At 45.8% G+C, this 27,757-nt stretch overlaps 1 protein-coding gene across 2 annotated transcripts in view; it reads left to right on the top strand.

Moving 5' to 3' along the window:
- Positions 1-27,757, top strand: part of TNS3 (tensin 3) — a 395,327-nt gene that overhangs the window by 251,424 nt on the left and 116,146 nt on the right. For both annotated transcript variants that reach the window (XM_040353375.1, XM_040353376.1), the window contains one exon: positions 12,567-13,748. In XM_040353375.1, coding sequence (XP_040209309.1) covers positions 12,567-13,748 — 1,182 coding nt within the window. The remainder of the gene's footprint in view (positions 1-12,566; positions 13,749-27,757) is intronic.

Genomic DNA, 27,757 nt, shown 5'->3' with positions numbered 1-27,757 from the left:
CGTACGTGTTGTACGTCACCGCGCTTTGCTAGAGCATTTATTTTTCACTATCGTGTGTAGGCAACATAGTTTTAATGATGAAGTTGAAAAAAAACTTTGTTTTTTCTAGAGGCTGAAAAACGTTTTTTACAACCCGAAAAATGATCGTGTGTACGCGGCATTAGACTAAATAAACACTGTGGGGTTGATTTTCAAGAACCGGAGAATTCAAAATCGGCTGCAGCTGGACATGGTATGCAATCAAATGAACCAAGAAAGATGAACGGCTGCACTCCCACAGGATGCAATAATGGGTTTTATTGTTCAAACTTGATAAAAACAACAGAAATACAGGCAGGGGAGAGATCCACGGTCCTGCTGTGATCGCGGGCTATCGCTGGTGCCCGGCGAACATCGCGGCCGCCGGGCACGCGCACCGGTCCCGAGCGATGGGGGGGCGCCTGCCCCCTAGACGGCCGGGAAGCCCAGGACGTCACATGACGTCCACCCAGGATGGGAGATCACTCCTGTGGACATCATTTGACTATGGGCGGGGTACTGAAGTGGTTAAAAACTGACCAAACTAGGCGTAAAAGCACAGAGCGTGTTCAGGTTTCTGCCCATGCTGGGAACTCTGCCTGCTCTTTTCCAACTATTAAGCTTGTGTGCTGACACGCCCCCACCTAAAGCCCCTTCTCTACTTAAGTGTTCCATTCACAGAGACAAATAAATTCCAACCAATGAAGTTCTGTGTGGGATTAATCCTGTCCAGCTTGGTCTGGATCTGCATTTGGCCTCGAGTACCATCAAGGATAGGTTATCAGCCTTGGTAGTTCTTTTTTCAGAGACTGCTTGCCTCTCACTCCCTGATAAAGGCCTTTCCACAGGGTGTTACACACATTTTTCAATCTGTACATTCCCCATTGACTCTGTAGAATCTCAGCCATGTTCTGTTATCTCTTTAAAATATACTCTTTGAGGGTATCATTCATATTCCCCTGTCTATTGTTGCTTGCAGGGTTGACTTTTTCATCGCCATCACTACTGCAAGGCAAGTTTCCAATTTGGCATCCTTCACCACTTCCGCCCCGGAAGAATTGGCTGCTCAATGACTGAGCCATTTTTTTGCGATACGGCACTGCATCGCTTTAACTGACAATTGTGCAGTTGTTCAAAGTTGTACCCAAACAAAATTTACATCCTTTTTTCCCCACAAATAGAGCTTTCTTTTGGTGGTATTTGATCACCACTGCGATTTAAATTTGTTGCCCTATAAACAAAAAAAGCGACAATTTTGCACTACAAGTGCAAAGTGCACTTAAAATTGCACTGAAAGTGCACTTGGAAGTGCAGTCGCTGCAGATCCGACGGGGACATGCAAGGAAAATAAAAAAAACGTATTTTAGCTAGCACATGATTGGATAATAAAATCAGCAGAGCTTCCCCTCATTTCAGATCTACCCCTCATATTTACATATTTGCTAGTAATACTAAATGGGCTGGATCTGGAGTGCCCACATCACTGATCTGTGCTCATCCATGCCTCATCAATGCCACATCAGTGCTCATCCGTGCCACATTTGTGCCGTCAAAGTGCTCGTCAGTGCCACTACAGTGCTCATCACTTTAAAAAAGTGCCCTACAGTGCCTCACAAAGGTGTAATAGGTAGTCAGGAAATTCGATGTGTAATTTATGTCCCTAGAACACCTGACGGTGCATGTTGGGTCTCTGTATGTGGCCAGGCTGTGTACAAGTCTCACATATGTGGCGTCGCCATACTCGGGAGTAGCAGAATATGTTTTGGGGTGTCAATTATATGTACATGCCATGTGTTAGAAATATCTTATAAGTTGACAACTTTGTGTAAAAAAAAAAAAAAAAATGTGTTTTCATTTTCTTTCCACAACTTCCAAAATGTGTGGAAAAACATTACATGTTCAAAAAACTCATTATGCCTCCTAGATTGTTTTGGGGTGTTTGCTTTCCAAAATGGGGTGAGTTTGTAGGTGTTTCCATTGTCCTGGTGCTCCAGGGCCTTCAAAAAGGTGATAGGTAGTCAAGAAATTAAGGCGCGGATTCAGAAACAGCGGCGCATATTTATTCAGCCGTAGCGTATCTTCTTTACGCTACGTCGACGCAGCGCATAGAGGCAAGCACTGGATTCACAAAGCCAGTGCTGCCAAATCTACGCTGGGTTTCCTAGGCGTAAGTCGAAGTGGGCGTGAGCCATGCAAATGAGGCGTGACCCCATGCAAATGATGGGCTGAGTCTCAGACAGATACGTATAATGAACAGCGCATGTGCCGTCACGTGGACGCATCCCAGTGCGCATGCTCAGAATCACGTCGGAACAACTGCCTAAGGTACGACGGATCACTGCCTAGGGCGTGAACGTAACCTACGCCCAGCCATATTCACGTCCAAGGTAAAATACGACGGCTTGTGTTCCCTGGTCCATACCTTTGCATGGGGGCGCCTCATATATGGGGAATAACTTTAAGCCGGACGTACGACTTATGCAAACCGCGTATATTATGCCCCGGGCGCAAGTACGTTCGTAAATCGGTGTATCTCCCTTATTTGCATATGTGCATAGAAAATCCATGGGAGCGGCAAATGCGCCCAGCGTAAATATGCGCCCACTCTACGCTGGCGTAGGCAAGTTACGTTGGTCGGATGAAGCCATTTTTTAGGTGCATCTTAGTTTGTGGGTCGGCGCATAGATACGACGGCGCACATTTGTACTTGCGGCGTATCTTGAGATACGTCAGCGCAAGTGCTTTGTGAATCCGGGCCACAATGTGTAACTTATGTCCCTAGAACACCTGAGGTGCTCCCTGCATGTTGGGCCTCTGTATATCACCAGGCTGTGAAAAAGTCTCACATGTGGTATCGCCATACGCAGAAGGAGTAGCAGAATGTGTTTTGCGGTATCGTTGCAAGTATGCATATGTCATGTGAGAGAAATCTGTTAATATGACAATTTTGTTATAAAATAAAAAAAAATCGTATTTATGCAAAGAATTGTGGGAAAAAATTACAACTTCAAAAAACTCACCATGCCTCTTACTAAATACCTTGGACTGTCTACTTTCCAAAAAGGGGTCATTTGGGGGGTATTTGTACTTTACTGGCTTGTTGGTGTCTCAAGAAATGATAGGCCATCAGTACATCAGGTGTAATTCATTTTCAATGATTGGCACCATAAATTGTAGACGCTATAACTTTCACAAAGACCAAATATACACTGATTTTGGTTATTTTTACTAAAGATATGTAGCAGTATAAATTTTGTGAAGAGAAACTACGAATTTGCTAAATTTTATAACCGAAACAAAGAAAAATAATATTTTTTCTCTTTTTTTTACAATTGTTTTTTGTCTTTTTTCATTTAGGGCCAGTTCACATCAGAAGCAGTTCCGTGCACTTTTTATGCACTAATAATGCATGCACAGTGTTTTCCATGTATTTTAATGGCTCTAGTGCACACCATGCAGTCAGTTTCCGGTCAGTTTGTGCATGCATTTTTGCACAGAAAAAAAGCACACGGAACTGCACAGAACTGCATCTGGTGTGAATTGGCCCTTATAGTGCAAAAAATAAACAATAATGATTAAATACCACCAAAAGAAAGCTCTATTTGTGTGAAAAAAGGAAAAAAATCATAAGGGTACAGTGTTGCGTGACTGAGTAATTGTCATTCAAAATGTGAGAGCACCGAAAGCTGAAAATTGGCCTGTTAGGAAGGGGGGTATAAGTGCCCAGTGGTTAAGCAAGGCAAAAGTGCAGGAAAAGCCGATCAGGGTGAAAGGCCTCTAATAATGCTTAGGTGGTATATTTTGCCCAAGTAAGAAAAAGTGGATAACTATAGGAAACAATAAACAAACAAGTATAATTCTAACATCAGCTGCTTAAAGGAACAGTTAAGGCAGGTACCGGCCGGTTCAACAGAAACCAGCTGACATTTGGCCAGTATGTAAACCAGCCTGTCTGGCTTCTGTTGGACAGGCACACTGTAAAACCAGCAGCCAATCGGCATCAAGGTTATTTATTAAATGTGAGACGTCCATGTCTTCCAAATAGGAACGAGAGAGGGGTCTGCTTATTACTGTACATTTTATGAACCAAGATCATATTTCAACTGTAGTCGGACCATATTATTTGCTGTGTCTCATTCAGCCCTTATGAGTTCAAACAATGTTTGGTTTAATCTGTCACACGCACGTTTCCTTGGTGGAAATTAGGCCTGTATGGCTCTTTGAAATGCCTGGCATTGCACAGCTCCTCACTGAGCTTAAAGATACAGTAACATATATAAATTTATGCTAAAAACAGTTACTATTTACCATTTAAAGCACAGCCACACTTGCTCCCCCTTACACACATTTTGACACTTTCCACCACCTTTCTTGATAGCTACCACTGCACTGAAATGCGCTAACCCATTTGCTAATATAAACTCCCTCTTCTGCAATGATACGCACTACCCCATTTTTGGCCACTAGACCATAGCGCATTATTTCTGCTTTAAAGGGGTTGTAAAGACAAAAATATTTTCCTCTTAAATTAAAGTCTGACAGTAGCTGATAAAGTAAAAAGTAATGTTTTGCATTATAACTAGTTTGATACCTGTTGAAATTCGAGCTGTTTTATTCACCTCTGTCAGTCCTGAATCGTTATTCTCACTGACTTCCTGGTTTGCGGTGCACATTCATTCTTGCTACATCACGGCCTAATGGGAACTACAGTTCCCATTAGGCTTAGCCTCCATGCCTGTGAGGAATAAGAGAGCATCTTCACGCAGAGCTGTAGTCATAGGGAGGGGGTGAGCACATTCTGCTTTCCACCATGCAAAACGGCTCAGATGCTGGTGGAAAGCAAGAAGAGGAGAGACAGGAAATGGCATTTTTAAACCTGGATTACTGTGTTTTGGAGGTCAAAAGGAAAAACGAGGTAAGTGATATTTAAATGCTCTTGCTTACAGCAATCAATTGATCTAATAAAAAACGAACCTTTAGTGTTCCTTTAAGCCCTTTCAACTAGTAGGACCACTTATGCATTATATATGGCCCCAGATGATCAAGGGCATCATCCAAGGTGGGGTGTGTATATCATCCAGACTGTTGTGTCATATCAGATACACTGACTCCCTCACACCTGATTAATAGACAGCAGCAAGAGGTTGTGTGTGGTTAGGCTGGAGCAGCCTGAGACACTGAGCAAACCAAACAGTCCAGTTAACAGCCAGAAAGATTTTTGTTGCTATGTTTGTTTTCAACTGACCCCTGCAAAAGTGGACCTTGATACTTGTTTTGCTCTTTGGGTAAATGAAAGTGGATGAAAATCTCCAAAACAAGACATAGTGTGCAGACTGCTTTCAAGCTCTCTGTTTTGATGCTAATCTCTACAATATACTCTGTTTATATCGCATTCTACTTTTTCTGATTTTTGTTGGAAAGTAGCCTAAAAACATATTTTTCATACATCATGGAACACAGAGTTGGGCTAATATTCATTACCTACTGTGTTATACGCCATCTCTAGGTGAATGGACACTAGTAGACAAAGTCTTAGACAGGAAGTGATCCCCTATATAATCTCTCTCATACATGAAGTACATCAGTTTTTTACAAGTGTCTGCAAGGGGGATGGACACATTTGTTTGAGCTCTCTATGCTCCAGGTCTCTAGTCCCACAAACGGTTCTTAAATTGATCAAGAGATTGACTGATCGGATCTATTTCACACAGGCTCTATATGCTTAGACAAATGGTACTGAGCCTCAAAAAAAGAAAACTCGAGATCCTGCAAGGTTTTGCCTGTAATGCGACCTCTGAGCGATGGACCCTGCGAAGCTGAACCCTGGACACCACATCGCTATGGCATTCCTGCAGGGTGCTATACAGGTCCAAGAGAGTGGACCCTTAACATAAAAAGGGTACCCAGTCCTTAAAGGTCCTCAAGTGACAGGAACCCGTGATGTGTGAAGATCAAATACAAGTGCAAATACAGCTGCGCCCGTTTTCCAGGACCACGCGCGTGCGCCTGCATGTGCAGAACATCCCGGAGCACAGCCAGCTTATTTAAACTGTGTATGCCAAACATGCAGTGCTTCCAGAAGGCAGCTGTGGGACACAGAGCAGGCTATAAACCAGGCATTTGCAGCGGTTAATTTCTCCTTAACCGGGTCACGTGAGTCACCAGGTGTTGCTTGGAAGGCTAAGGTGCTTAGCAGGATTGTTGCATAGGGGCTTGGTGAGCCCTATTAAAGGGTCTCCCTTCTGAGGTGTGTTAATACTACACCCAGGTACTCCCTTTTTTTGGCTTGTAAATGTTTTCATAAAAGAGAAGAGGCACTAACACTACAGGGAAGGGCACACATATGTCGTAGCTCCAGACAACACTAGGGATACGACTAGGTTCATATCTCCTGAAAGACCAGAGGTTTCTGGGCAATCTGAGCCGCTGCGCCTATCTGGTATTGTGCCTATAGTCAACGCTGCTGCTTCACCCTTTATTGCCAATAATGAACTGTCATCGGCCCTATATAAGTTAGAGCACAGGATTTCTGGCATGATTGCCTCCATCCCGCAGGGTGGCAAGAAGCATGACAGAGCCCCCTCCCCCTGAGCCTTCTAGTTTGGAGCAGAAATGGGTTGAGGATGGGGACGAACTAAAAGCTCAGGATTCTGAGGAGGGCCTGGCGGATGAGTCTGCTTCTGAGCAATCTGGACAAGAAGATATCCAGTTGGTGTCTGCCTCCAAACTCTTACCAAGATGGTTCGTTCTGCCTTTAAGTTGCCTCTTACAGAGGTTACTGAGCCCCCCTGAATCTCTTTTGGGTCCCTGAGGCCTCTTCAGGCCTCACAGGCTTTCCCCTTACACCAACTGTTGGAACAGGCGGTGTGTGCTGATTTGGAGTATCCTGGCAGGATTTTTGTTCCTCCTAAGAGGTTTTCCCTTTTATATCCTATGGATGAAAAGTTTAAGAAGTGGAGCATGTCAGCCGTAGATGCAGCAGTCTTTTCTTAAACAAGATCTTCCCGATGGATAACGCACAGGACTTGAAAGACCATGTTAACAAGAAACTGGAGTCATTAAAGGCTTCCTTTTCTTTGGCCAGTTTAGCTATTCAGCCAGCTGTTGCAGCAATTGGTATCTGCCAGTCTGTAAAGGATCAGGTCAGACAGGTCTAACCAGGAGGATGATCTTGCTGAAAATAAGACAGATATTCCTTGAGCGCTCTGTTTTGCTGTTGATGTCTTAAAGGATTCAATACAGCAGGTTTCTCGTTTGTTTCTCTTGGGGCAGATCCACAGAGCGAGTACGCCGGCGTATCTACTGATACGCCAGCGTACTTTCAAATTACCCGCGTTGTATCTCTCTTTTGAATCCTCAAAACAAGATACAACGGCATCTGGGTTAGATCCGACAGGTGTACGTCTTCGTACGCCTTCGGATCTAAGATGCAAGACTTCGGCGTCCGCTGGGTGGCGTTCCCGTCGTTTTCCGCGTCGAGTATGCAAATTAGCTATTTCCGACGATCCACGAACGTATGAGCGGCCGTCGCATTTTTTTACGTCGTCTCTAGATGGCTTTTTTCGGCGTATAGTTAAAGCTGCTATTCTGTGGCGTATAGTTAAACCTGCTATGTTAAGTATGGCCGTCGTTCCTGCGTTTAATTTGAATTTTTTTTTTTGTTTGTGTAAGTCGTCCGTGAATCGGGATGGACGTAATTCATGTCTATGTTAAAAAAAATGACGTCCTTGCGATGTCATTTAGCGCAATGCACGGCGGGAAATTTAGGGACGGCGCATGCGCAGTTCGTTCGGCGCAGGGGACGCGCTTCATTTAAATGAAACATGCCCCCTACTGGCCGCATTTGAATTCCGCGCCGTTACGCCGCTTGAGATACACTACGCCGTTGTAACTTACGGCGCAAAATCTTTATGGATTCGAACCAAAGCCAGGTAAGGTACGGCGGCGTAGCGTATCTCATATACGATGCGCCGGGGCAGATCTTTGTGGATCTGCCCCCTTGTCTCTACGCATGCTCAGAGTTTTGTGGCTTAAGAACTGGTCAGGCGAGCTTCCTTGTAAGAAGTTATATGCAGGTTTCCCCTTTAATGGGGAACGTTTGGTGATGATTTGGACAAATATATCCAAAAGATTTCCGGAAGGGAAGTGCTCTCTACTTCCTGTAAAAAAAACGTTTTACAATGCCTCATGGGACATGTAGTTCTGCAGCAGCTGCAGGACCGTAGTTTGAAGATTCCTGATTTAGTGCATCAAGGAGTGATTGTACAGGTTCCTGTATCCGAAAGGAGGCATGGGGTTTCATTCAAACACAAGGCCCATTTCGGATCTAAGATCCCTGAACCAGTATCTACTAATCCAGTCACTTCAGATGGAGTCTGTGCTCTCAGTTGTAGCCTCGCTCCAGATGGGAGACTTTCTAGCCTCCATCGATATAAAGGATGCTTATTTACATGTACCTATCTTTCAGCCTCATCAGAGGTTCCTGCGAGTTGCAGTAGAGAAACATAATTTTCAGTTTGTGGCTCTACACTTCGGGCTTGCCACAGCTCCCAGGGTGTTCACAAAGGTCCTAGCACCAGTACTGGGCCTTTTAAGGGAACTTGGTACTCTGGTATCTGGAGGACCTCCTGCTTAGAGATCACTTACTACAGGCTCTAGAACAGAGCATAACCTGCACAGTGCAGTATTTGGAAAGCTTAGGCTGGGTCATAAATACAGAAAAGTCAGCCTAATTTAGAGTCTCTAAATTTGACAGCATGGCTATTGAAGCCAGGGTGTTGAAGGACCGTGGCATCTCGGGACCAGTGGGGTCTACCCTAGTGAATGCTAGAAAAGCTGTCACTAGGAAGATCTATAAGGTCTGGAAGACTTGTATTGCTTGGTGTGAAGCCAGAAAATGCCATGCTCGGAAATACGTGATTGTGAGAATTCTCTCTTCTACAGTCAGCTGTAGAAAGCAGATTGGCTTTGAGTACAATCAGAGGTCAGATTTCAGCCCTGTCAGTATCTGTGGCTCAGATTTTTAAGGCTGCTACCTGGTCTTCAGTGCATACGTTCACAAAATTTTATCAAGTGGATGTTTGAGCAGCCGAGAATTCGGCTTTTGGCTGCAGTGTACTGTGGGCTGCTGACTGTTGTTTGGAAGGGTGTCTCCCTCCCCTCAAGGCTATTGCTCTGGGACGTCCTAGTAGGTAAGGAATATTAGCCTAACTGTGTCACATGATGTATGAAAAAGAAAACGGATTTTACAGGTAAGTGTGAGAAAAAAAATCCTTTTTCTCTGAGGATTCAGTGCTTACTACAAAACTGATGTACTTCCTGTATGGGAGGGGTTATATAGGAGATCACTTCCTGTCTAAGACTTTGTCTATCGGTGTCCATTCACCTAGAGATGGCGCATAACCCAGTAGGTAATGAATATTGGCCTTACTCTGTGTCCCATGATGTACTCAAAGAAAATAATTTTACAGGTATGTATGAAGAAAATGAAAATATAAACACTGTTGATGCCTTTCACTCTTGGGAAAACTTGTATTCCTCCTGTACAGTACTATAAATATCAAACCCCTGGTTCTGAGACCTACATTTGCAGTTGTAGTACAACTCTAATAGTGGGTTACTCACTCTCCACCTTGTTCATTTAAAAACCTATCTTGTATTCTTTTCACTGAATACAAGGCATTCTGTGAATGGTGGAGACGAGGGTGTAGGTCAAAATCTCCCCGTCTCCAAACACAGAATACCTTATATTATGTGACGAGAAGAATACAAGAAATTTTTGAATAAATTAGTAAGGTAGAGAGCGAGCAACCCACTATCTGAGCTGTACTAACGTCAGAACTGTAAGTTTCACTTATTTCCGGAGATCTTAAATCTTTAATGTCTTCACCTAAAAGGATCTTTGGGTTACAAGAGGAACTTGTCATTAGGATTAGCTCAACCCAGGTATTGCCCACTTACTTTCTCTTGCAGCAGGAATGTGGGTTCATACTAAAATGCAGGTTAACCACTTAAACCACTTAAGATCCAAGCCTCTTTCTGAGATTTGGTTTTTACAAGTTAAAAATCCTTTTTTTTTTTTTTTTGCTAGAAGATTACTTAGTATTCCCAAACATTTATATTTATTATTTTTTTAACACCCTAGAGAATAAAATGGCGGTCGTTGCAATACTTTTTGTCACACCGTATTTGTGCAGTGGTCTTACAAGCGCACTTTTTTAAAATGAAAAAATAAAACTAAGTTAGCCCAATTTTTTTTATTTGTGTAAGATGTTACTCCAAGTAAATTGATACCCAACATGTCACGCTTCAAAGTTGCACCTGCTTGTGGAATGGCGACAAACTTTTACCCTTAAAAATCTCCATAGGCTGCATGTTTTAAAAAAATCTATAGGTTGCATGTTTTGAGTTACTAGGGCTAAAATTATTGCTCTCGCTCTAAAGATCGCAGCGATACCTTTGCATGTGTAGTTTTCATATGCGAGTGCTACTCACATATGCGTTCGCTTCTGCACGCAAGCTCGAAGTGCGCTTGCGTTCTTTCAAAGAAAAAAAAAGTAACTTTTATTCCTATTACAAGGAATATAAACATCCCTTGTAATAGAAAAATAGCATGACAGGAATAAAAAAATCGAATTAAAGGTCATTTGAAAAAACAAAAAGTTCCTTTAAGAGCTATAGGCGGAAGTGACGTTTTGACGTCTTTCGCCCTGCAGTGATATGGAGACGGGTGGGGGCCATCTTCCCCTCACTCGTCTCCAAGCCAGGGAGCAGACGCGATCGTCTCTGCCGCTGCCGATGGCTCTGATAAGCGGCGGAGGGCACCGGAGAGTGGCGGGAAGGGGGCCCTCTCCCGCTGCCTATAAAAGTGATCTTGCGTCGAATACGCCACAAAGACCACTTTTATCGTGAAGTGGACCGCCTGCTGAAGAATAAGATAACGGGGTTATGGCAGCTAGCTGCTGCGATAACAACGACATCCCTCTTCAAATTACCGATGTAAAATGACGGCAGGCTGTCCGGAAGTGGTTAAAGTGATATTAAAGTCTTGGAGGTTTTTTTGTTTAAAAATAACAAACATGTCATACTTACCTGCTCTGTGCAGTAGTTTTGTACAGAGCTGCCCAGATCCTTCTCTTCTCGGATCCCTGGCTGTTGCTCCTAGCCCCTCCCTCCTGCCGAGTGCCCCCACAGTAAGCAGCTTGCTGTGGGGGCACCCAAGCCGAGCCACTGCTCTGTGTGTCCATTCAGACATGGAGCACTGGCTCCGCCCCTCTCTTCACCTTGACTCAATGACTTTGACAGCAGCGGGAGGCAATAGCGCCCACTGTGTGTCTCAGCTAATCAGGAGGGAGTGTACCACATCTCGTTCAACATCGCTGGATCGAGATGTGGCTCGTGTAAGTATTAGGGGGGCTAAGAGCCGGTTCACACAGGGGCGACTCATCAGGTGACTCAGCCGCTTGACAAGTCGCGCTCCACTCATTTCAATGGATCCGTTCTAATAGGAGCGACTCAAGTCGCTCCGACTTAGGAAAAAAGGTTCTTGCACGACTTTCAGGGGGGCCTTGCATTGACTTCAATAAAGAAATTGCCTTGCCGAATTGCCCCCAAAGTTGTGCCGCCCCTGTGTGAACCGGGTCTGAGGAGGCAGCTGCACGCAAAAGGTGCATGCATAGAAGGCATCAAGATAAAAAACCTTCTGTCTTTAGAACCACTTTAATTCTTTATTACATACTTAAAGTAAGAAGGTAGGACAGGAGGAGTAGAAATGCCCAAAATTCTCAGGGTCTCCTACTCGGCGAACAGTCACTAACAGGATGTCCGCATCCAGGAACCTCACACAACTTCCACTGGAGTGTATCGGCCACAAAATAGGAGGTTTGAATGTTTCTCCTTTCCAGCCTAGCAGGCTCTCTTAGACCCATACGGCCTCCAAGCACACAGCCTGCTTACACAGAGGGGAGATGCCCTCTGGACTCCAGCTCCAGCCCTGGGGACTCTTTCCAGGCATACAGCCAGCTTCCAGGGAACCTCTCCCCACAGAGCCTCTCTAAAGGATTGAACTGGCAAAATATTCTTGCATGTGTGCTCAATCTGTGGCCCTCCAGCTTTTGCAGAAACTCTGCTTTTGGGAGTCCTTACACCTGGCATGCTGTAATGTGTTGTTGGCAATCTCCATCTTCTCTGGCTTCACCAAAGATGTCCAACAAGGCCAATCTCTCTATCCCCTGCAATTTCAGGGGTCTGAAATTGTCTCCAGATGGTTTTACTATAGTTTTAGTATTTAATTATATATTACTAGTAAATTTCATACCTTATTACACACTTATGTTTTCAGTTTCTTTTATACATTTTTTGTTTGTTTGGAAACAAAAATACTAGCCCACATAAAGTGAAATTAAGTTGAATCCCGCCTGTATAGTGAAGTATCTACAAACACAAAATCTAGGTGGAATTTATCATTAATGTGTTTTAGGTATGGGTGCTTAGGTTATCTGTTTTTTGTGGCCCACTGCAGATATTAACATTTTTTGCTTGTTTCACAGTGCCTCACAGCCAGAGACTTACAGATGGAAGCATCTATTCCAGACTAGGAAAAAAAAGCCTACCAGATGGATCTCTTGCTGTTACTGAACATGGGGTTCCATTAAAGACCAACCTTGATAACACTGATCCCACTTTGTGTGGCAACAGCGATTCAGGCCATTCTACAGATTCCATTAGGACAAGAAGTGTGCAAAATATTAGAGCCCAAATCAAACGAGATCTGAGTTCAAAAGAAAAGGCTGAACTGGATCAACTATTAGGTGGTTTTGGAGTGTATACACCTTCATACTCACAAGAGGATATGACTGATGTGCAAAACAAGTATAGTGTAACAAACAATGCTGTCCCAATCCAAATTCACAGAAATGGAAACATGAAGCTTAGCGAGAGAGAAACTGATATTTTAGATGACGAAATGCCAAATCATGATTTGCATAGCGTTGACAGCATAGGTACTTTGTCATCTTCTGAAGAGCAACAGTCTAACAACTTTTTATCCTTGCATTTAAGCAGCCATAAAAGTAGTCAAAATTCATTGCTTTCTGATAGTTGTTACAGTAACACTGCAGATGAACGGAACTATAACATCACACCTGACCTGGGAATTAACATTGATCAAATGTATGAAAAGCCATATAATATCAGAGACCCTAAACAAACTCAACAAACAGCATCTCAGGTACCTCCTGATTTACAAAGCAACTATTCTACTCAAACTTGGGTGCATCAACAAATGATCAGCTCTCATCAATACTGTTATGCCCCCGCTAATGAAAGTCGTTTTGGTATATCTCACACTTTAGATTCATCTAATTTGCCCAAAACATCAATACCTCTTCCTATATCTAATACTGGATTTGGCACCAGAGATCCTGTACAGATGAGCACTTCAAAGTCTACACAAGATCAAGGGCCTGGAACTTTCCATAATTTACTATTGGCTCCAAAATCATCAGATTGGATAGAAGAAAAGGATGAAGACACGCCTTCCTCTCCAACACTGGATATTGACCAGTCAATTGAGCAACTTAATAAATTAATCCTGGAGTTGGATCCAACTTTTGAGCTAGCACCAATCCAAACAGTTTCTAATACTACAGGTGTAAACAAAATTACTTCCAGTTATAGCATCCTTTCTTCACCTTTAGATGCAGAGAAGAAAAGAAAAGTCTTTCAAGAAGGTAAGAATTATTTTGTGTCATGTTTATTCATATTCTAATGCAATAGCCTTTCACATCTTCATTTTACAAAAAATATAAGCAAAACCAGAATGATTTTATGAATTCAAAATTAATAAACTGTGTATGGAAAAAGCATTCATCGAGTACAGTCTATCAAAGCTTGTTTTATTATACATTTGTTCATAATCTCAATATTTCCATGCCTGTTCCAGTATATTATAGTGTGGGTCTATTTAAGTGGTTAGCATTTTCACCTAGCAGCACTAGAGTCGTCGGTTCGAATCTCAACCATGACACTGACTGCCTGGAGTTTGCCTGTTCTCCCTGTGCCTGTGTGGGTTTCCTCTGGGTGTTCCAATTTCCTTCCACACTCCAAACACATGCTAGTAGGTTAATTGGCTCCTGTCTCAATTGGTCCTACTATGTGTATGTATGAATGTGAGTTCGGGACCTTAGATTGTAAGATCCTTGAGGACAGAGACTGATGTGAATGTACAATCTATTGAAAAGAAAAAAAAACTGCATTATATCACTGAAATACATGTACATTTCCCCATGTTATTTCTGCTTAAATGATAAGTTCACCTTTTGTAACATGTTGCACTTGCAGCAGCCCCCACATTCCTCCGATTATCTATTGTGACAGCGAACAGAGGATCTTCTGCCCGCACTCGCTGTCACAATGTAAACAAATCTGCGGCTGTGTTGGGCTCCGCTCACACAGTTGCATCATTCATTCAGAGTTCTGTGAATGTAAGGCCCCATGTACACGGAACGCTGATAAATGTATGTTCAGAGGCAGTTGGATGCTTTTCAACTGCCCGTGAACTCATTCAATGTAATCCTATGTGACCATGTACACAGTCTCGTTTATTGCCATTTTTAGGCAGTTGCGTTTAACAACGTATCTTTGAAAGCAAAACAGTGGGTTCAGACGCCAAAGATTTCCACGTTTCAGGCGCCAAACGAGACAAAATGCAGCTAAACGCAGTAACTCGCGTTTAGCAGCGTTTCGTTTATAGACGTTTTTTGTTTTTGGCCATTTAAAAAAAAATATATATATATATTTTTTTTAAATGCTTCTGAACGCAAACGTGGCAAAACGCGGCAAAACTGACGTTTTAAATGTGGGTTACTATCTGTCAAGTTTAATCATTTAGGAGCAGTTGTAAAAAGGTCCCGTGTACATGAAACCTAAGAACTACAAGTACTAACATCCTTTGCAGCTGTTGGCTTGTAGTTCTCAACGAACTACCAGGACACTGTTGAGTGCTGTAGGTAGTTTATTGAGGCTTCCTGCCAGTGTGCAACTGCCTGCTCGTATGAGGTATAAGCAGACAGCTTACACTGACGGTCTGCAAGAGTCCTGCATTGCACCCGCAATCTGCTGATTGTGGTTGCAATGCTTTGCAGGCTCAAAATCATAAATGCATTTTCTCTTATCGTCCATGGACGGACACAGCTCCTTAAATCTTGACAAGTGGGTTATGTTCCCTGTTAACAGGAGAGGACTAGGCAGAAACATGTTAAATAATTAAATACATGTTACATTAACAGAGTTGAACTTGAATTGAGTTTGGTGGTCTCAGCGCCGGTTCCCGGTGGTTGTGCTATGCGAGGTAAGCCTGCGCTTAGTACGCCAACCCCCCTCCCACGAAAACCACCACACTTACACGCACTCGAAATTGGGTTAACATGCGCGCACTTTGACGACGCAGTCTCTAAAAAGTGAGGCGAAGGACTAACAGGGCTGGTTGAGCGGGCTAGATCCTCTCACTCCCTTATAGGGAGTCCCTCTGCCCCGTTGGGCTTCAAAGCGCAGCAGGTAGGGCGGGCTGTGTGGGAGGACCCCCTCACACACCCACCATTGCCACCCGGGGCATGGAGAAAGGTGGCAGATTGCCTCTGGGGGAGGCCTGCCTACTCCCAACTCCTGCAGTCCGGCTCCTCTCTCGAGTACAAAATACACTTTAAAAGAAAAAAAAAACAACAGAGTTGAACAGCCCCGCCCAGGTCCCTACAGACATAACCGCATGCAGCCTCAGTTTCGTTCTGCCTAGTAAGGAGAAGGACGTATGGCTCCCTTTGGGCCCAGCGCCCTGAGGAGAAATTGTATTTTATTTTATTTTACTTTTACTTTTACTTTTTCTTAAAGAATCTTCTTTCAACTGTCGGATGAGAGACAGGCTGGATAATATAGATCCTTGTAGTCTACTCAGTCCAACCAGCAAGTGTGGGCACACCTTTGCAAAGAGGATGGGTCATCCACGCCATACCCCATGACTCCTGGGGTGGCCGGTGAGCTTTGCTCCGAGGTCCACATATGACTGGGCTGTGGTGTTGTCTCACTCACAGTGGACCAGGCTGACGGCTACCTCCATTGCAGTTGTAGTTCTGTCAGGAATGCGTCAGCGAGTCCTCACTCGGACGGGTAAGTACAGTCCCTCCCGCTTCGGTGGGTTGGTACGGCTGGGCATTCCTGGGGTTCGGGGGTCCTCTTCTCCTCCCTTCCCTGCTCCTTTTCCCTTGCTGCATTGCTAACATTGCCGCTGTCAGGGGGGGGGGGGGGCCTTCCTGAGGGGACTGTGTTATCTGGCCTGTGTTTTTTTTTCTTTTTTGTATGGGGCTTTCCTGTGAGGGGTTTTTCACTGTTAAAAAGCCCTAGTGGGCTTTTCCTGCTTAAACGCAGCATTTGGCTGGCGCTGGTGCCATTTTTTGGGAGGTTTTTCAATTACATTGAAAACTCCCATTGACCCCTAGAGCTGTATACGGCGCACAGTTACCTCACGTTTTTTTCCTCTCACACGCTGTGTGCTGAATGCGGATGGCAGTGCTGGGCAGTCTCCTCCCGAGGTGAGTCCCTTGGGTACCCCTGGTCAGAGCAGCAAGTGGATGAGAGGCCCTGAATAGGGCTCTAGGAGCTTCTGTTTATTTGTAAGGACAGGTGTGCATATTATACATACACACTATGTAAATATTATTATTTGGAGTCAGTATCTGGGTCCTTCCCCAACATGCTGGTGGTGGCAGCAGGTGTTAGCACCTGTGATTCCCACAGAGGTTTTATTGTTAGTCCTGGACACAAAGTGCCCCCTTCCCCCGTTATCCCATAGGGAATGCTCTGTTATGGAGCCAGGGACCAGGTACCTGGGTAGTAAAAAAAAAAAAAGCAGGATAAGCCATTTATGGGTGCACTTCTCACTGCTGTAAGGGACTCTCTTAAGCTGGATAGTGCAGCTGGGTTTCCGCCGAGGGCTCGGTCTTTTTTGGATCTCACAAATCAGACCGCTCTGTGTAGGTTTTTTCCTTCTGTGCCCTTCTTTGATAATTTCTAAGAGGCAGAATGAGAAAAGCCGCTGAGGGCTTTTGTAGTCCCTCACCACCGAGCGGTTTAGTGCCCTTTTGAGGAGAGCCTTTTCAAAAGGTGGGCTTCTTCTCCGGTAGTGGACCCTCCAGGTGACCACTCTCCCTATTGCGGGAACCCCCGCTTGTATGGATCTGACTGATAGAAGATCCGAAGTACTGACCCGTTCCATGTTTACCATGCTGGGGTCTAACTTGCGGTCTATTGTGGCCACTACTCTGGGGTCTCAGTCACTCTCGGAGTGAGCATTTTGCACCAGACAGTGGAGGAGCACCGACTCTCTTCTGAAAGTTATTAGGGTAGCTGACCAGCTGGTCCAGGGCCTCATATAGGTCTGTGATGCTTCATTGAATGCTGCGCCCTTGTTATTCAGGCCTTCTGTTTCAGAATGGTTTTATGCACACAGTGGTGTAGTGGTTAACTCCATTACTAGGCAGCAAGAGTCATTGGTTTGAATCCGGCCACTGACACCAATCTGCCTGAAGCTTGCATTGTCGCTCCCTGTGTCTGCGTGGGTTTCCTCCGGGTACTCCGGTTTTCTCCAAAGGCATGTGTACATACACCTACATAAAATACATGCACACTATGTGTGTGTATTATTTAGGGGCAACCCTCCCAGGCCATCAAAGTCCCAGCTGGGGGACTTATCCGCCCCTGGGTGCGTAAGCCAATCACGCCGTCACCCAAATCTTGCCAATGTATGTAGCCTTCCCTCCCTGTCTCTAGGTGGGAGGGGCGGCTTGCAGGTTCACAATTCGGTGAAACCTCCCTGCTCTCCGACCAGTGGGTCTGCGAGGTGGTCTCTTCGGAGTACTAGATAGGGTTTCCTCCTATCCACAGAACAAAGTTCTTTCCTCGTGTCTTCCTCTCCCGGCCCATCGGTCTGCTCTGGGCAGTGTGGGACTTGCTATGGTGCGGGGTAATTTTACCTTTCCTGCAGGACGAGAGGTTTGGGGTTTTCTATGGGCCTCAGGCCCTGAATACCTTTGTAAAGAAACAAGAGAAAAAGCAGGCGCCGCTTGGTAAACTGCAAAACTTTTACTAAAATGTATAATAAAAGCACTCACATGTCATTTTGGAGATTCAGGCATATTTGTGGTGTCCTGATGATTTGTCTGATAGCAGCCAAATGGGGGTTCCTTCGGTCTCTGTCCCAGCGCTGCTGTAGGGCTGTGAAGCAGGTCTAACTTGCTTGGTCCTTGCGCTGGTGTGGGGAGAAGGTGCACAGATGTGCTGACAGAGATGCCGGAGCGCACATTGGAGCGCACGCTATCGGATGCTATGGTTGCGATGGGGGAGATGACGTCATCACCGGGGACAGCGATTGTGCGACGCGTTTCCGTGCATGTGCTGTGGTTCGATGGGAAAAACAAACACACAGCGCGCACCTTTGTCAAGGAGCTTGACAAAGGTGTGCGCTGTGTGTTTGTTTTTTTTTGTAGTTCCGCATGGAATCCATTCGTTCGGTGGTAGCTGCACTCCATTCAGGGGGCGTCCTCAGACATCAGAGACGCATACATGCATGTCCTGTTTTGCGCATGTCAGTGTTTTTTCTGTGCTTCATGATGAGAGAGGGTCTCTGTCAACCTGTGGCCCTCCCTTTTGATCTGGCGTCAGCACCATGGGTTTTCAGCTAGGAGCTCGCACTTATCCTAACTTTGTTGTGACAGCGAGGCTTTGCCTCATTGGCTACTTAAACGACTTTCTTCTGAGAGCAGCTTCTGTCTCAGACCTAGTGGATGTGTTATTCCCACTCAGACCCTCCGAAGATTCGGGTGGGTGTTAAACGTTCAGGCCAGAAGGTGTAGCTCAGTGGCAGCAAGCCTGCCTTCCATGTGTGCGACCCAGGGTTCAAATCCTGGGCAAGCTAGGTTCCGACTCGTTGGGGTATCTAGGGTTGATCCGTGGTGAAGGTCCTTCTTCCCCTGGAGAAATTGCAGACTCTTCAGTCTGCGGTGAAGGTATTGGCATCACTCAATGGGTCTTCTCTCCGGGCACCTGCTGGTCCGGGGCCTGTGGGTAGCCTGCTTCGAGGCGGTACTGGGGAAATACTGTGCAGGTGGTAAAAATCTCTTGTCTCTGAAATCATCAGATTCCGGTGAGCCACCTAGTCAGAGTCTCTCTGAGTTGGTGACGGAGATCTCTGACTCTTCGGTCCGGGAAGTTGTTTCTTCCTTCCAGTGGTCGTGTTTATGACGGATGCCAGCCTCACGGGTTGTGGGGGCACCTGGGGGGTCCAGTCGGCCCTGAGTCGCTGGACTTGCGTGGACCTACGGCCACACCTCCCTGAATGTGTGGTGTTGGTAGCTACCCAGGGTCGGACCTGGCTAGTGCCTGGGTGGGAGACCGAATCACTCCAGATTGACCTTGACTTCCTTGGTACGCCGATATCGGGTGCCTGGTAGCGGAGGTACCCTGGCGGTTGCCAGGGCGGGAGGTCCCTCTGTCTCGAGGTCCCATACTTCCTCCTGTTACACAGTCACTGACTTGCTCAATGTGGCTATTGGAAGCCAGACTTTAAGTGACTGGGGTCTGCCCGACTCGGTCATCTCAACAATGCTAAGGGCACGGTAGTCTTCTTCCGGAGGATCTACCGCAAGACGCTTTCCCCGACTTGTTCATTCCCCGACTTAGTTGGGGTTAGGCGGTACACTTTGGTGGGGGTGGGTCAGCCCCGCCCTGTGACCTTTGACCTCTGGGAACCCGCCTTCTGACCTTTGGGGGAGGTCCCTGTTCCAATTCCTAGCCATATTCTTCAATGGGAAAGAACCTGGCAGGCCTATATCTCTTGGTGCAAAGGGATGGGGTGGCGTCCACGGACGTACTCGATGTCCAGGGTCCTGCTGTTTTTACAGCTTGGAGTGGATCTAAAAATTGCTTAAAGTACCGTTTGGGGGCAGATTTCAGCCTTGGCTGTGTTCTTTCGGTGGCCTTTTTGCGGCCCGTTCCCTGGTGGGTCCCTTTTTGTTTGCAGGGGGTTTGTCATATAATTTCCCCTCTTGGCCCATCTTTTCCCCCTTGAGTTTTGACTCTGGTGCTCTCGGTTCTTCAGGAACCTTCCTTTTGGAAACATCAGAGATATTTTCTTCTGACACTATCTCAGAAGGTGGCCCCTTTAGTGGCCTTTACCTCTGTTAGAGGGGTTTCTGAGTTGGCGGTCTTGTCTTGCAAGCCGCTGTCAGGAACGTTACTTACCGAGGCCGAGATGCTGAGGGCGGCTCACCTTTGCGACCCTGTGCAGACCACTCCCTGGAGTTAGAACAGAGGAGGGACGGCACAAGGAGGCACCTGTGCCGGGAACTGGTAGGCAGACTTGGTGCAGCTGACGAAAACAGGGCAGGTGCAGAGGACTGGAGACAGTCGTTGATCAGGCAGGACCAGGCAGGTAAGTCCAGAAGGGACCAACAGGAAACAAAGGCAAATCCGGGTCACAGGCCGTGGGTCAGGAGTTGGAGAGATCAGAGGAAGTCCGTGAGAGCAAGCCAAGGTCAAGGGGCAGGAGACAACAGCAAATCCGATAAGCAGGCAGGGGTCAAGTGTAGGAGATGGCAGAGAATCGTCAAGGTCCAATCCGGGTCAAGCAGGTCTGGGTATACAGGTTTCCAAGGTTCTCTCACAGGGTAAAGCTGACAACGAACCAGCAATTAGCAAAGGGGAAGGGGCTGGCTTAAATAGGCCGCACTGGCCACTGATTGGTCCACAGAAGTACAGGTTTCAGAACCAGGCTCCAATGGACAGCACACAGAATAGAACTGAGCAGTGGCTCAGAGACAAAAGAGCTGGACCTTCAATGGAGAGATCCTGGGTTCGATTCCACCCAGGACCAACTAGGGAAAGAGACCGTAAAAGGTCTGTGCCCTGACAGTGCCCCCCCCCTAGGGGCGGACTCCGGACGCCCAACCTGTCCGTTAGTTCCGGAAGCTCCTGATGGGAAGCTTGGATAAAACGGGGAGCATGTAGATTGTTACTTTTTCTTTTTTGGCTTTTTTGATCCTGAAGCTCTGGTAGGGGGCGCCCTCCTTGCTTGTAAAGCTCGTTCCAACATCTCCAGATCCTGTTTACGGACCATAGTACCATTTGAGGCATATGTGCAGTCTAGAGGGAGAACTTCACTTGGGGAGATATGATCTGGAATTTCAACTGGGGACACTGGAACTGGGGACACAGGAACCGAAGACACTGGAACTGGGGACACAGGAACCGAAGACACTGGAACTGGGGACACAGGAACCGAAGACACTGGAACTGGGGACACAGGAACCGAAGACACTGGAACTGGGGACACAGGAACTGAAGACACTGGAACTGGGGACACAGGAACCGAAGACACTGGAACTGGGGACACAGGAACCGAAGACACTGGAACTGGGGACACAGGAACTGAAGACACTGGAACTGGGGACACAGGAACCGAAGACACTGGAACTGGGGACACAGGAACCGAAGACACTGAAACTGGGGAGGTAGGTACAGATTCTGAGGCATAGAAAAAACTTCCAATAGTACCCACTTGAAGAAGCTTTGGCCGAGGTGGGCGAGTTGGGCAAAGCGATATAAGGTGCCCGCTAGCACCACAATAAAAGCAAAGTCCATGGGCTCTTCTCCGCTCTCTTTCTGCCATAGATAGGCTGGACCGGATGACCCCGATCTGCATGGGTTCTTCCTCCTCCAAGGTAGGCGTGTGTGCATCCACAGAAATGTCAAGGCCTTGTGGTGGGGAAACTTCCAGGCTGGGCACATACGGAGTCTCATAATTTGGCACACACTGGGCTGGCTGGAGGTCATAACCGTACTGGGGCTTCCTATCCTTGGGTACCCGTAGGCCTCGTGAACTAAGAGCAGACCTGGGAGTGCTGGTCCTCTTGGAAGCAGGGATATATGAGTCCAGAGCAGACATGAACGTCTCCCAGCTGTCCAAGACTGGACTTTTTTCCTGCAGCAGTGGGTGAGCCCACGATTTGACCTGCCCTGTTAGCAAGTTGACGGAGGCTCTAACCTTAATATAGTCCGTGGCATAGGTCCTAGGTTTAAGGGTGAACAATAGCTCACAGTCAGTTTTAAAGCACAAGAAGGATGCACGGTTCCCATCGAATATTTCTGGCATACGAACAAATGGCTCATAATATACAGGTTCCGGGGCTGGGCGTGTTGTCTCTTTAAATTTTTGGACTTCTTGTTGTAGTTCCTGAATAATATGGTTCAGGCTGGAGACTTGCAGAGCCAAGGAAGTGAGCATTTTGAACAAGTCTGCGGACTCCATGTTATCCGTCAGTCCATTATGTAATTCTTGCAATTTTTGAACGGCAACCGTCAAAACAGACACCTGTTGACACAGGTTTTCAAGGGGTGAGCATGCCCTGTCGGCCTCAGACATAATGGCTGGTTCGTACTGTCAGGAACGTTACTTACCGAGGCCGAGATGCTGAGGGCGGCTCACCTTTGCGACCCTGTGCAGACCACTCCCTGGAGTTAGAACAGAGGAGGGACGGCACAAGGAGGCACCTGTGCCGGGAACTGGTAGGCAGACTTGGTGCAGCTGACGAAAACAGGGCAGGTGCAGAGGACTGGAGACAGTCGTTGATCAGGCAGGACCAGGCAGGTAAGTCCAGAAGGGACCAACAGGAAACAAAGGCAAATCCGGGTCACAGGCCGTGGGTCAGGAGTTGGAGAGATCAGAGGAAGTCCGTGAGAGCAAGCCAAGGTCAAGGGGCAGGAGACAACAGCAAATCCGATAAGCAGGCAGGGGTCAAGTGTAGGAGATGGCAGAGAATCGTCAAGGTCCAATCCGGGTCAAGCAGGTCTGGGTATACAGGTTTCCAAGGTTCTCTCACAGGGTAAAGCTGACAACGAACCAGCAATTAGCAAAGGGGAAGGGGCTGGCTTAAATAGGCCGCACTGGCCACTGATTGGTCCACAGAAGTACAGGTTTCAGAACCAGGCTCCAATGGACAGCACACAGAATAGAACTGAGCAGTGGCTCAGAGACAAAAGAGCTGGACCTTCAATGGAGAGATCCTGGGTTCGATTCCACCCAGGACCAACTAGGGAAAGAGACCGTAAAAGGTCTGTGCCCTGACAGCCGCCATGCTTGATCCTCCATAAGGATTAGGTGGTGGTGCGCCCACGACCTTCCCTTCTTCCGAAGGTGGTTTCGGCCTTTCGCCGGAATAAGGACATTGTTCTTTCATCCTTCTCTCCTCGGCCGACGCATCCTACGGAGGTTGCCTTTCATACTTTAGGCGTAGTACGTGCTTTGCAGGTGTACCAGCCTGCTACGGCTCAGTTTCGGAGTTCTGACTCTCTTTTGTGTCGGTGTCTGGTCCACAAAAGGGCCTGGCGGTCTCGTCGACCACCATTTCTCGGTGGATCAGGCAGGCTGTCATACAGGCCTATGCTCTTAAGGGGCGGCCCCCCTTTCCGGTCACGGCACTTTCGACCAGGGCAATTGGTGCTTCCTGTTTTTTTTTCCGACATCATGCGTCAGTCTCACAGGTGTGCGAGGCGGCGACTTGCTCGTCCGTTCACGCTTTTTCCAGAATTTACATGGTTGCTGTGAGTGCATCTTCTGATGCTTCTTTCGGCCGCTAGTTTTTGCAGGCGGCCGTTTAAAGTTGCACCTCCTCCGTTGAGGAGCTCTGCTTGTTTGGGGTGTAGTTAAAATTGGTTTTACTGATGTATTTCCCACCCCTCGTTTTTGACACTGCTTGGGGACGTCCCACTTGTCAAGATTTAAGGAGCTGTGTCCGTCCATGGACGATAAGAGAAAATAGGATTTTTTGTACTCACCGTAAAATCCTTTTCTCTGAGTCCATGGACGGACACAGCACCCACCCCTCCTTTTTAGGTTTGTACTGCTTGTTACGAACTGAGGCTGCATGCCGCAGTGAGGAGGGTTATGTCTGGAGGGACCGCCGGGGCTGTTCAACTCTGTTAATGTAACATGTATTTAATTATTTAACATGTTTCTGCCTAGTCCTCTCCTGTAAACAGTGAACATAACCCACTTGTCAAGATTTAAGGAGCTGTGTCCGTCCATGGACTCTGAGAAAAGGATTTTACGGTGAGTACAAAAAATCCAATTTTTTTTTTTACCTGCAAAAAAAGATGTGCACTTATTTTATTTATTTTTTACAAAGGTGAACCTTTCCTTAAAAAAAAACAGCGCATGTACTGAAAAATAATTGTTGACCTTTGCCATAAATCCAGTGAGCTTGTAACTTTCTGTAATATGCTGACAATGCTGTGTCTGCTGCACCGGATTCCTAAACAGTGTTGCCACCCCTATGTGATTTTTTTTCTTGGCTTGACTACCGAACACATTCCCTCTCCCATGAGCCACTTTACAGCATGTAATAGCAGGAGGGTACACAATGAAGGGCTACAGAAATAAGGAGATGTGGAGACATTGGCAGTTGACTACAATAAGTATGGAGTTCACTGGGTGTCTGGCAGGATCAACGGGGGAAATGTGCATGTACTGCAGAAGTATGTATTACATTTTTTGACAAATATACTTTCAAAAGTTGGAACCTGCAGTAATGGAAAATTGAAAAGTTTCTTCACAAATTAAAAAAAAAATTCTTTCCCGCAAACACGGGTTGCAGGAAAGAAATTAGCTTGATTCTCCCATCAACACAGTGTTGATGCGGGAATCCCTCCTGCCAAGCCAGCTTCTCCTGATGGGTGGAGTCATCCCCGTTGGGAGAAGACGATAATTATTCCTAGCAGCCGCTAGTGATAATCGCAGGTAAAAACCGGCATGCTGGTTGTACCCAAGTTGATCGATTGATCAACATGGGTATATTTAGCCTGCCAATACACGGTTTAAAATCAAAAATTTGAACCGTGTATGGCCTGCCTAATAGCAGAAGGATCTACTTCTTAGAACATAACATAGCAAGTGATTTTATCTGTAGAGAAGCCAGAAATCAAGAGGACTGCATTAATCCATAGGCCAAAGCCTGGCTCCCTCTGAGGACAGAAGATCTAAATGACAAACGCTTGATTAGGAAACACACATATGAAACATTTTATTGTTTAAATTCATTGCAAAAAGAGACTTGTGTGACTGAGTGTGTGATTGCCATCATCCCTTTAAATATGTTTGTTTTGTAAACCTCGTATTGTGATTTTAAAGGAAATTAAAGTGTTAACCCCCCCAAAAAAAATGTACCTTACTCCTTTTAAAAGTATGTTATATCTGACCATGGTGTATCATGGCAGCTGAGCCTGATACAGTGGTCAGTTTATGTGCCTCCATCATCTGCAGCCTACTATCTGCTCTCCTCTCTGCTCCTGTGTCATTTTCCCCCTCCCCTCTCTGTCTGTGTGTGAGCCATCTTTCCCCCTCCTTCTGCTCTCATAACACTAACCTGTATACACCATTAGCACTGCCTCCCATTGCAGTCTTCCCCTTTTGTGAATGATTAATAAATATAAATGCTGTAAATACCTAATTTAAGAGCTGAGATTACGATCACATGATTAGCCAGCTCTCTTGCTCCCCTTCAGACTGATGTCAGCAGGGGAATCTCAGCAAAGAAAGGAGAAAGCTGGCTGGTCATGTGATTGCAATCTTGGCTGTGAAATTAGGTATTTGCAGCATTTATTTTTATAAATCATACACAGAGGGGGACACTGCAATAGGAGGCAGTGATGATGGTGTATACAGGTTAGAGAGGCTTAACAACCACTTTAAACAGAATTACTGTATTTATTGGCGTAGAACACTCACTTTTTTACCCTGAAAATAGAGAGTTAACTGTGCCTGCGTCTTATACGCAGGGGGCTGTGAAAAGTTTTCTCCTGAAACTTCCCTCTTAAAGTTAGGGTGCGTGTTATGAGCTTATAAATACAGTAATTATTGTTGAAGGAAATGTCTTTCATTTGTTAAAAAGAGTTTTAATAAGATATTGTTAAAAACAGTAAACCATCTTTGCAAAGTAGTTCACCACATTGTAAGTTTAACTGGTATTCCCCAGCTACTTGCTGTTCTGCCATCAATTGTGCAATAGCGATGGTTTCCGGTAGGTGGGGATGTTAACGCGTTTCAAAGTGTAAGCATAAACAAAATTCTTCTCCAGGGAAACTACCACTTCTGAAATTCATAGTAATTGTATTTTAGCATCACTGCTTCTTAAATTTATGTATAACGTTTTAACAACAATGCATACATTTTACACTTACATTCCAAACTTGGCTAGAGTGGCTCTCCAAAAGCAACTCCCATATCTTATGTGACTTATTCTTTGTTTAATACAAGGACTTCTGGATAAATATTCAAAGCTTGTGGTACCAAGATTTATGGCTGGAGAATAGAGAAGAAAAAACTGACAAAAAGAAGGAAAATAATTACCGTATTTATCGGCGTATAACGCGCACCCTAATTTTAAGAGTGAAGTTTCAGGAAAAAAACTTTTAACAGCCCCTTTTATATTCCAAAGCCCCCCTGCACATTACACAGACCAAAGCCCCCCCCCCTTGCACATTACACAGATCTCAGCACATTACACAGATCTCAGCACATTACACAGATCTCAGCACATTACACAGATCTCAGCACATTACACAGATCTCAGCACATTACACAGATCTCAGCACATTACACAGATCTCAGCACATTACACAGATCTCAGCACATTACACAGATCTCAGCACATTACACAGATCTCAGCACATTACACAGATCTCAGCACATTACACAGATCTCAGCACATTTCATAGATCTCATCACAATACGTAGCAACCCCCCCCCCCCCCCCATACACTACACAGCATTGTCTCCCTGCACAGTACAGCTCCTTTACATTACAAAGCCCCCTTGCACTCCCAGGAGACTGCCAGAAAAAAAAAGCACTGCCAGTCCCTTCTAATACATACCGTAGCCTGTGTTCAAGCACTGCCAGTCCCTTCTCATTCATACTGTGTTCCCTCGGCTGGTCACGTGATCGCTCTCCTCTCATGTGACCGCTCTCCTCCTCCAATCTGAAGCTACACTCGGAGGGGGAGGAGGAGCAAGAAGAGGAGAGAAGGGACGATCGATTCTTTTAATCTCTTTAGTACGCCGGCGAGCTGTCCCAGGACCAGGAGAGGTAGGATGGCCGGCACGACATCCCCCCCCCCCCCCCCCCCATTGGCAAAAAAATTACATCAGCGTATAACGCGCACCCCCGATTTCCCCTGATTTTAGGGGGAAAAAAGTATGCGTTATACACCGATAAATACGGTATTTGGATAGTCCATCTACAGGGGGGCTGCATAATTTAGACAATAATGTCAATGTCCACCTCAAAGTCTGCCAAACGCAGCCAGCAAAGCTACTTACTAGTGAGTCACCTTTATGCAGCCAAAATCCAAACTGTCGAAAAAAGTACTATATATAGAGAATTTACAAGAGGACCTGGATAAAGTAATTGCGTGGACTACTACATGGCAAATGAAGTTTAATACTGGTAAATGTAAGGTAATGCACTTGGGTAAAAATATAAACACAAGTTACTTTTTAGGGGAGAATCTCTAGGGGCTTCCAGGATGGAGAAGGATCTAGTGTGATCTAGCATGCAGTGTCAAGATGCGGCTTCCAAAGACAGAACAATATTGGCATGCATTAAAAGGGGAATTTACTCCAGAGATAAGACTATTGTTG

Source organism: Rana temporaria, chromosome 5 (assembly GCF_905171775.1).
Source record: "Rana temporaria chromosome 5, aRanTem1.1, whole genome shotgun sequence".
Lineage (NCBI taxonomy): Eukaryota > Metazoa > Chordata > Amphibia > Anura > Ranidae > Rana > Rana temporaria.
The sequence above is the reverse complement of the archived record's forward strand: the minus strand, read 5'-3'. Positions and strand labels throughout refer to the sequence as shown.